Below are 11,181 nucleotides of genomic sequence, written 5' to 3'. Positions count from 1 at the left end.
TTCTGTGGGCATTCTCTGTGTGTATTGTGCACACAAGGTTTCCCTGTAAGTACAAAGGGAACCAGTTAAGAGGAAGGCCGCTTCAACAAACTACAACAGGATCCTCTTCTGTTTGAATGTCCTGGTTTGTTTTAGTCAAGGGGGCAAAGGTAAAGAATACAATGAGCAATCTGTGAGCAGGAGCCGGCTAGCGTTGCATCTAGAGAACAGGGTGTGTCATTACTTACTTTAGTCCTGTTCAGCTTATTCCGCAGTGATGCATCAAGCCACACTGAGCCCACTGTTTTGCAGGTTAAGTTTAAATGTTTCAGAGAAAATATATTTACATTAATAAACATCTCTGCTACAGAGCTACTTGTTAACATTTACAGTTGTTCAAATACATGCAGACACTGTACAAATAAACGTTCCCTTCTTGTCCTCTTTGGACAGAATCGTCCACAAACTTGTTAAAAAAAACCCAAAACAAATACGAGGCAGAACAAAGAAAGAATGGCAGATAATTTTTTAAGAATATTTCCAAATTTCACAAAAAAAAACCCCAAAAGAAATTATTTTAAAAAACAAAACAAAAAGGAAATTAGCAGCAACGCATAGGCTTAGTTCTGTGAGAACAAACTCAAGAACCAGCAAGCCACCAGTGCCTCTGGGTTAAAGTAAGAGAGGGTTTAGTGAGCCTTCAGTGCAAATATGTAAAGGTGAATTTAAATCTTATAGAGACGGAAGCTTTAAAGGCTGGATATATAATGACTTCTTTACAGTACACTCCATTTAAAATCCACTGTGAAGTGAATACCAACCCTTGGCACGACACGCCTCTCTGATCAGCACTACTGCAAACATCGTGATAATAAAAATAATAAAAAGAAACTACTCTCTCTCTGTGCAATAGTTCAAGTAAGTTATTTCCTGCAAATAGTTAGTGTTTCCTAACACCTCCTGTGGCCGTACCGAAAGAGACGACAACGTACAGGTAACATACAAATACACAAAAGGTTATTATTTACATGAAAAACAGGTGTCTGGACAAGACTGCACTCTACGCAGAGAGGACCGCTACTCACCAATTCAGGCTCAGATTTGACCTAATCCTCCCACTGGTTACAATTAGGACCAAAGTGGCAGTCTCATCCTAGAATCTGTGTCCATAACCACGTCCACCAGTCAGTGTCCCAAAGGGTCAAGGTTAAATCTCTAGAGCGGGGTTTCGTAGACTCGTTCCGACGACCCCTCCTCCGTGTCGTCCTCTGACTGCGACGCCTTGTGGTTCAGCTTCTCTGCTGTCGACGAGGAAACGAGGTTTCCATGGATGCTGTCGTCGCTCAGCTTGGCCTTGCTGCTGTCCTGAACAAACTCTTGGATTTCCACAGGTAGCCGGCGAAATTTGTCCTGGTACTCCTGGTCCAGATCGCTCTGTAACTGCAGAGGAAGAAAATCAAACATCAACCAAGAATCCGTAAATGAAGAAAATTTAATGATGTCAGTGTGGTCCAACAACCAATTCTGGTAAATGGACTGGTTCTTATATGGCCCTTTACACATCTTGCCAACTTGTTTTTTCCACATGCAGTGCAGAGTAGATAACAATTATCAGCAATGTAGTGTTCAGTATCTTGCTAGGGACTGTGACATTTTTGCAGATGAATAGAAACCACCAACCGAGTTCGACCTACAGCTCTTTGAGGTTTGATCAGCAGGTGGATGGGATTGCTTTGCCTGAGATGATACTATATTACTGAAAATAAGAAGAGTAATAGGTCTCTCCTAAAGTTTCTGGAGATGTCACAAAATGGAAGAAGTCTGTTTCTTTAATTTTTATATATTTTCAGTAGAGATTCATTAACTTTCTGTGTTTCCTGTTTGGTGTACAGTGGAGATTTTTTTTGACCTACTTGTCTGGAAATGCTGCAGATCACGGCTAGGGTGAACCAAACAGTAATGTTGTGGGACCAAAACAATGAGCTGGATGAGCTGAGGGGAAGTTGCATAACAATTCTCTGCGGGGTTATCAGTATGAGCGACCTCATTAGAGCAGCTTTAAAGTTTTCACCCTTTACAGCAACCTTAACAATCAGTGTCTACACTGGATTGTAAGTGCTTGGATACAGTAGGTGCTGCAGTTATTTCCATGCCTCTTATCTAAAGACTATAATAACATGAATCATGCCTATTTCCATAACACAGCCTGAACAAAAAGGCTCGATGCTGAACATCAGATAGGGACCGTGACATTCTGCACTGAATAGGCACCTTGATCTGCTGAGGCAGACCAGGATCCCGACAATATCCATGTACTGTATCCGCCCTGCCCTCACTGAGAAACAGAAAGGAGAAGCTGTTTTCTCCGAGGCATAGACGCCCCCAATGATTACAGATGACAAGATTGTATTCATGTCATTGCGAGCCAATAATTGCTGTAATGCTGATTTCTGTTTAACTACTCGGCTGGCTCCCACGGGAGAGCAGTAATTAAAAGAAACGCTGCTAAGATGAATGGTGTCAAAGTCTCACAGCTCGGTACAGTCACGTCAGCACAATGCGAGATCGAAAGTACCTGAGTCCCACCAAGACTTAGCAGGGATCAATATTTTGTCTTAGAGATACTGGTCCCTGCTGTTGAGTGAATGAGGGGCCCCACTACAGACTGACAGCATCCAGCATCTAACTAGAAAAAAATACAAATGCACGTCTCACCTGAATGAATGGAAGCAAATATTGCTGCGACAAAACAGAGATATATTCATCTTGCAGGAACTTCAGGCAGAATAAACTGCTGAACACAAAGCCGTACTCTCCTGTGATAGATTCACCTGCAGTACACCCCTCCATCCCCCCTTCCCCCCCAATCCCCAGACATACAGTCATTATAGCGGCGACCAGAAAATTCACAGCTGGCAAACTGCACAAATGAATATCTGAAAAAATATTTGCAAGAATAGCCAAGAATGGGAGAGACGGAGAGAGCGGAGGAGTCCGGATGAAGGTCAAGGACTCCCATGCTTCTCTTGACTTTACAATTTTCTGCCCTCTCCACTTCACGAGATGGCACATCCATTTCATTTGAGAGCCCTTCATAGCTAAATGAGAAAACCTGATTGTTACAAAGTGCTCGCCTTCACAGCACTTTGAAGCATCGCCATAATATAAATTAAACTGATATTATTTTGTTTAGTCTCTGGATGGTTATCACACCTAGGGGCACTAATTTTGGGTGCAATCCTAAAATCTTGGGACTGAAAATGTGTTTGTTTTTTTTTACGTCTACTCTAGTTGAGACAACACATTAAATGGTAAAAGTTGCAAACAGAGCTGCAGAAGCTTACTGCAGTGCCCCGTGCTGTTAGAGCTGGGCGATAGAACGATAACGATATGTATCGCGATATAACTTTTACTCGATAGAGAAATTAAGCTATCGCGATAGACTTCGCCGCTCTTGTCCTCTTAAAATAAAAAAAAAATTAAAAAAAAAGGTCAGCCAATCCAAACTAAGTAGCGCAGAGCCGAACCAATCACAGCCGCAGCGTCACGTCGCGTGACTTGTTACGTACAGCACAAGTGCCAAGCCGCACGTGTGTTTGTTTGGGAAGCAGGCAGTGGGTAATAATAATAATAATAATAATAATGGATTGGATTTATATAGCGCTTTTCAAGGCACCCAAAGCGCTTTACAATGCCACTATTCATTCACTCTCACATTCATACACTGGTGGAGGCAAGCTACGGTTGTAGCCACAGCTGCCCTGGGTAATGGAGCCAGCGCGTAATGGAGGAAATGAGTGTGCCGACTAGAAAAATCTACCGAGCGTGACCGAAGAGAAAACAGATGACGGTTCCAATGCCGGAGAGATTGTCGAACGGAAGAGCCATAGAAGTTCCGTAGTGTGAAGGTATTTCGGCTATTTCAAGTCTGACAAAAAACAGAGTAGCGTGCACTGTAAATTGTGCCGAAAGCAAGTCTGGAAATACAATAAACTGGTGCATGCGTCACACTGTGCGCCACGTTATTGTTTCGGTGAAATGAATTTCTACAATACTGTTAATTCTACTCTGCAGTGTTTAAATGCTTACACATACACACAGTTACTGTCCGTCCACACATACGACTCGGTTCTGCTTCTATGCCCCAGCTTTGTTTACTTTTTCCCACCGAGGCTTCTAGACTTCTGATTGGCCAACATTTCTGCACGGTTAGGAATCTAGCGCCACCTGCTGCTTTGGCATGTTCATAGCAGCGTTTTCCTTCATTTCTGCCTTTATGTGTGGACGGGATTATTTTTTAAAACGAAAACGGAAAATCTCCGTTTTCAAAAATACCCGTGTACGTGTGGACGTAGCCTCAGTCTCTGACTGGAAGCGCTAATTCGTCATTCGGCTTTTGTCAGACTAAAGTAACTGTTAAAACTGTTTGAAAAGCTCAGCTATACAGCAAGGAGAGATTGAGAATTTCCTTTTAGTTCTCAGTTTATTTGATACTGACAAAAGTTAGTTTTGTCTGTTCTTCTGTAAAACAAACTAAGATTTATTTTTAGAATTAATATTTTGTTTCTAAGTGGAATTGACAATTTAGTCTGTTTTTGTTTGTTCTGTTTTGAAACTTAAACGCTTTAGCGGCTGCCTTTTGTGTAGTTTGCAATATTTGCCTTTATTTATCTGAAAAAGTCTCATGTTCCTTAAGTACATCTACCCTGTTGAACTTATTATGGGAAATAAATATTTAAATAAAAACAAGCTGCTGATTATTTCACATTTTACTTGTGAGCAACGGCACATTTAAATCTTACAAATATAGTTATTTGGCTTATATCGTGATAGATATCGTTATCGCCTGAAATGAAAAAACATATCGTGATATGAAAAAAATCTCATATCGCCCAGCTCTACGTGCTGTGTAAATTAAGTTGCAAAAATAGATGTCTGGTATTCAGTAGTAATAGCTCACTTTCTCAGTCTGCTGCCATGTTATCTAAACTTAGTTATCTAATTTTAGGGGTGGATTTTAACCTGTCTCCACTGAAATTCACAGACCGATGATGCTTAATGCATAGAAACCACTTTTTTCTCTCCATTTAGTTGAAATGATCGTTGTTACAGATCTGTATGTAAAAATCTATCAGCCAGGTAACTCAACTGCATCTGTGCCTCATTGTTTGAAATTAAGGAAGCTCTGCAGTTGTCTCTTTCTGATGTTTTTGAGTGGCAAAACAGAGCCTGCTCCCCCCGCACCACCAAGCAGAGCATTTAAAGGTCACCTTCTCAGAGAGATGCCTCCCTGGCTCCTCCATCCCTCTCTCACTCTAATCTTTCTTTCTCTGCCTTTCTCTTCTCTCTCCGTGGGTCTCACAGAGCAGCCATCCAACACATCAAAACCAGATGGCTAAAGATGCACCACGGCTCCCCCCCCCCTGCTCTTCACTGCGCATGACCTACTTAGGGGTGGGACAGCCTGCTCGCCCTGTGTGCTCGCATGTGTGTTTGTGCATGTGCAGCCTTTTTTTTATACCCTGCCTGCTGAGGCACAAACACCCTCTGATTAAATCTGTCATCTTTTCTCCCATCTGATGACACCCTGGTTCATGAGAACGGGGAGGTGGGAGCAGAGGGCAGAGAAGTCTGAAGGGTGCCAGCCACTTCTGAGAAACATGTGAGCGCATGGCGTGCGCGGGGGTGTGTGCGTGTAATCAGAAGCAAAGGGCCGTCTGTTAGAGTGATGAGACGAGAGATGAAGACAGCCGTTTCCTTTTACCAAAAGGAACAGTCTATGAATGAATGACAGAAAGATGGATGGATTAGGGAAGAAGGAGGGAGAACTGTGGTATTTTCAGAGTTTCTTGTGATCTGTGGCTTCCAGCTGATATCTTATCAGCCTGGCAGAGGAGAAATCACAGGAGTTTAGTACACAGAGAGAAGACGTGATTGAAATCTACTCCTCAGGCTTAATGGATTTGGGAGAGGGAAGTTTTGGATAATCAAAATTTGGAATTCCTATGCTGACAAGTAAATTCCAGGTCTGGTTAAAAGATATAGTTCTTTTGAAATCATAAGCAACCATGATCAAATGCTCTGTGTGCTCACGCTCGATCACATTTATGTACGTGTGGTCCAGCTTCGGTTTGGACACCCTAACCAGCAGGAGCTAGAGTTCTCCAGCCAGCTTTTAAATCTGTATCTCATCTCTGAAGACCAGTCATCTGTCAACAAACCACATGCACACATTTCTGCCTTTCTTAAAATACAGCACTCGGTGACCTTCTTCACCAGCTGTCCTCATTTTGAGAAGCTATCGGGGGACTCAGAGAAGGCCTCCAAAGAGCCAAATTAATTCTTTGCTTTGAGCCATGACATAACGCCTGCTGCGGCATTGCAAAAGTCCTCAACTGGCAAAGAGCTGCACTACACATACATCACACAGCTATGTTAACAGTGTCTCATCTTACTGTCACAACAAGCAGGTCTTAAGGAATGATGTGCGTCGGTGTGCAGGCTTTGAAAGTAGGTTTTAACCACTTGCTGCTCTAAACCGTTTCAGTGAAGCTGAAAGTGTTCTGTGACACGGAGCAAAACCTGCAAATCTCACACTTACACTCCGTATCGAGGCATGTACCCCGATCCTGTGATTTAGCCTACTAACATCACCACACAGACTCTAATTAGACTAAACCCAAGTTCCTAAACCCACATCTGAGAGATAAGAAAAGGTCACGACCCTATCATCTTTGCATGCTGGTGCATACTGCAAGTAAGACGTGTGTGTGTGTGTGCGATTGTGCGAGACGGAGGGCAGAGAGAAATTTACTTTCTTTCCACTGTATTGGTCATAAGAATGAAAATGAACTGCAGCAGTCCAAATGCAACAGCAATAACAACACCAGTAATAAAAGAGAGAAACTATTCAGGATAAACTATGTGCTCCTTTTCCATCTATCTCACCTTCTAACCCTCTCTCGGTGCACATGTGTGTGTGAATGCCCTTTCCTGGCTCCTTTCAGATAATTTATCTGCTGCTTTCCTTTCCTTTTTTTGAGAGAGATTTTTTTCTTTAGGTCCAAGAATTTAAAAACACTCCTGCATACCTCCACTATGTACTGCAATGAGTGTTTTCCCTAAAAAGGACTGGCTCAAAGGGGAATGTCAGTTGTGAAATGTGCTCAGCGGTACTTTGACATTTTCACCTTTAACGTGGATGCTAACTAAAAGATTGCTGAGTAAATGCATGCATGTTTTAACACATCCATGTTACTGTGATATGAAATTTGATTGTAATTTGTAGAATGACACAGTAAAGTAGTATCCACAAAAATATATGATATTTGTTAACAATCATTTTACAATATAGTGCATATTTGAAAGGACTATGTGCCTTTAACCTGCATTCCTTCTAATGGCCAGCAGGGGGCAACTCCTCAAGCTGCAAAAACAAGTCTACTTAATTTATTACCTCAGTAAACATGTTTCTAAAAAATGTTTGGCCAATTATTTTTTTATTTAATCCTCCTTTTGAATTTATTAATTATGGTCCTAAATAAAGTAAAATACACAATAAAGCTGGGTATGCTACAGGGGACGGATGTTGTCGGCCATATGCAACTCAGGAGAAAATTATTGTTTTTTACCCAGTAATTTCCATAGAGATAATGAAAATTTAAACATAACAGCAGTCTAATATTCACCATCAATTTCAGCTCCGTTGTGGTTTCTCCCAATGCCTTGGGGAAAAATCTTGCTTTTTAAAGATAACAGCTGCATGCAGCAACCACAAAAAAAGTTGTAGGGAACGGGAGTCAACCAACATGGTTAAAAAAAGGAAAAATCTAGGGACCAAAAACAAAACACAGAGCTAAAATTTGCAAGAATTTCTTATGGGTTAATCACACTGCTACACAACACTGACTATTGTGGCATTAAACCCAGCTGCTGCTGAAGAATATAGTAATAGTATATTTCACCCTGTGTATGCTGACACTGGCTTTGAGGTGTATAGCACTGTAATGTAAAATGTGGTGTTAAGACAACAGACTGAGTACTTGATTAACAGCCGTGCTTTTATATTGATTATTTTAGTCTATAAATTATACACACTGAAACTTTTGCCAAAATTTCGTCAATTTTTAAACAATCAAAACTTATAATATGCCTAAAACACGCCAGCAACTAAAATGGACTTTCATCTAGAACTTTATTTACTGCCTTGTCCTCACAGTGTTTTTGTTGTTTTTTCCTTCCTCTCTAATGCTGCAGAATGGCTAAAGTTTAAGATGTTCATTCCAGAGTCCTCCAAACCGTACTGTTGAGAGGAAAAGTTTCAACGTTCCTTAGACAGAGCACAAGTCGAGAGAGCTTCATTAGCACATGTGGGCATACATAATGAACACTCGAGCACTGATCTAAAATAGCAGCTGGCATAATAGGGCAGAAGATTAACCAAGCATGCCACATGTATGTGCACGCACACATATACAATGGATTTTACTTCACTGCCTGTGGGTTGCACTCAGTGTTCCCTGTATGTTTCTAAGTGTGTGTGTGTCTGTGTGGGAAAAAGTGCATTATTGATGCAACCCCGCCAGAGAGAGATGATGCAGATCAAAGTCTGTGATGAGGGAACATGGTGGCCACCCACCACCCAATGACAGAGAGAGGGACATAGAATGAGACAGAGGGAGAGAGAAGAAGGCCATATACCAGCTTCCTTCCTATTCAGCTCCAGCCCTCCCATGATCTCCTCCAACCTGTTTGCTCCCTCCCCTTTCCTCACCCGTCCTCCTCCTCTTGCTGCTTTCTTCTACCTCCAGCAAGCATCCCTGAAATTGCGTCACGAAGACTTGGTTCCAAATTAACAGATTGCAGAGAGTCATGAAGGATAGAAGAGGATATGCGAGGCAGAGAGAGTGTGGGGGGGGGGGGGTCCTGAGTTTCCATGGCGACCGCACAGGACTCCTGCTTCTTGAACGAATGCATGTGTGTCTGTGTGTGCCTATGTGTGTGTGCGCATTCAAGGCTTTCACAGAGGGAGACACCATAAGATATTTTTTTCCTCCTTTTTTCGTTTAGGCAACAAAAGAAGCATTTCTCCTACGTAAAGATGTAATTCGAACGATACGCAAGCGTACACCAACGCGCCATGTTGTGAAACATATTGCCTTCTGACTGTTTCATACTCGTTTCACAGCCAAATAAGGTGTGAAGGGATGACTGGTACATAGTAATTACAACATGCCCTGGTAAGCTTTTAGTCTGCTCCTATCATAAAACGAAGGCTAGAATCCTCACACTACATCCACATAAACAAAAAATCTGGGTATGAAGTCACACCCAGAATCAATCTGAATCTTCAGCTCCAACGCAGGTTTCAGACTCAAAGTAGTAAGTTTTAGAAGATCGGGTGTGATCGAGTGGAACGAACATAAACAAGACGAGGCGCAAAGTCTTTCTGCGGACAATGTGACCTTGACCATGTGGCCTTAAGTAAGAAAAAAGCAGCAGGCCAGGATATAGAGCCTTCAAGTGTGCGGAAATGCCTTTTGCCAGCGTGCTGTGCACTGTTGACTCCTGGGGTTATTTTGATTGGATCATTAACAGGACAGTAACACCTAAGTGCACAGGCTGGGAGTGATGACACAACCCGTCATGTCTCTCTTTTTGTCTCTTGCTTCTCGTTCAGTTTAGTACATGACCTTCATACTACCAGCAGGTAACAGCAGCAGAAAAAGCAGCAGCACAAGTTGCAAGCTGCTGCTAATGCTAAAGTCAAAGCATAGAGCAACAAATCTCCCAAAAATCAAATCCTAAGCAAGATTTAACAGGACTGCATAAATATTGTAGCTAATTTTTTATCTCGGTATAGCACATGTATGTGAGCTCACACATGTGCTGCACATGTACAGATGTTACTGTAGCAAGTCGCTCAGCTCAACATGTCCATTAGTAGCTTTTCTGAACCAAGAGGAGAAACTGGGTCAGAACTGTATGAAAGGGGGCACTTTTCCTCTCTCTGATTCATAAATACATACCACAATGGAAACACACTACAAATGTAGTTCTGCATTAGCCCAGACTTGAATATATCCCCACTGGAGCCCTTAACATCCTATCCTTAAGTCTTTCCATTGTGTTTATGTGTCTGAGTAGCACACTTTGGAGATATCATGTTGCATAGACTGTAGTACATTTATTATAGAGGTACTGAAGAATGCAATCCCACACATTTACACACACACATAGCGTGTTTGATGCCATGAAGGGCCAATGACCTGCTCAGTGGGGAAACAATGAGCGAAGAGTAACAGAAAACACAAAAGTGACAACAAAGAAAACGACCTTCTGAAAACTGTCCCTCTATCTCCGTGCTACTTCAGTGTCGATGAGACCCCGATGACACAGGATGACAAAACTCAAATCAGTGCTGACTGTTCATACTGAACTCAGATTGACAAGAAGCTCCAGAAATGAAATAAAGTCCTCATGAAAAGGAGGGAAGTTCAACAGCCTGAGTTAGTTACGAGGCGACAATCATGTCTCAACCTTGACGTTCTCTCCTCATGTCTCCCTACTGCAGCTTTATGGAAAGACACAGAAGACCTGCAAGTCTTTGGGCTGGATGTTTGTACAGTGCTGCACCTCCCACACTCAACTCCGAGTGGTTTCAAAGGAACAAGGAGCTGTCACGTTGAGTGTGGGTGGTTATGGAGCTGTCTCCAACTAAAGACTTCTGATTTATGCCTAAAAACAAAACAAAACTACACTGAGCAGACACGGTAAATTCCTGCTGTCATTTCACTTCATTGGAAAAGATGTATAAGCGTAATAGGAGCAACACACCCATGTGACACTTCTCTGTGCAATACTACAGCTGATGTAATACAACTTAGATGCATTAGATAATCAAGAAAATCTAAATCATAGCAAGAGCTCAATAAGATGACTCTAATAAATGCCCATGTTTGTGTTTAGTACTAGCCAAACAACAAATACTGTGTAATTGTAATTACATTTGTGTACAGACGATGTTGCCTAGACTCATTTTGAGCAGATAAATGCAGTGTGATCTCACTACACACAGCCCAATCTGCTTCTCCTCACATTGTTCTCTTGCCTGCAATCAATGACACGTTTGCTTGAATTTACTAATGCAGCATTCTTCATCACAGCAATGCACTGTGGGTCTCATTCAATGCACAATTACTT

General features: G+C 42.0%; 1 protein-coding gene across 2 annotated transcripts in view; it reads right to left on the bottom strand.

The window, feature by feature from the left end:
- Window positions 1-500: 500 nt before the first annotated feature.
- The window catches only part of plcb1l (phospholipase C beta 1-like), a 128,972-nt gene continuing 118,291 nt past the window's right edge, over window positions 501-11,181 (bottom strand). For both annotated transcript variants that reach the window (XM_085373228.1, XM_085373229.1), the window contains one exon: window positions 501-1,419. In XM_085373228.1, the coding sequence (XP_085229354.1) occupies window positions 1,187-1,419 (233 nt within the window). In that variant the 3' untranslated portion in view covers window positions 501-1,186. The remainder of the gene's footprint in view (window positions 1,420-11,181) is intronic.

Source organism: Diplotaxodon limnothrissa, linkage group LG15 (assembly GCF_057381915.1).
Source record: "Diplotaxodon limnothrissa isolate DT_005_m linkage group LG15, D_limnothrissa_male_GT1.1, whole genome shotgun sequence".
Lineage (NCBI taxonomy): Eukaryota > Metazoa > Chordata > Actinopteri > Cichliformes > Cichlidae > Diplotaxodon > Diplotaxodon limnothrissa.
This window is presented reverse-complemented; position numbering and strand designations above follow the sequence as displayed.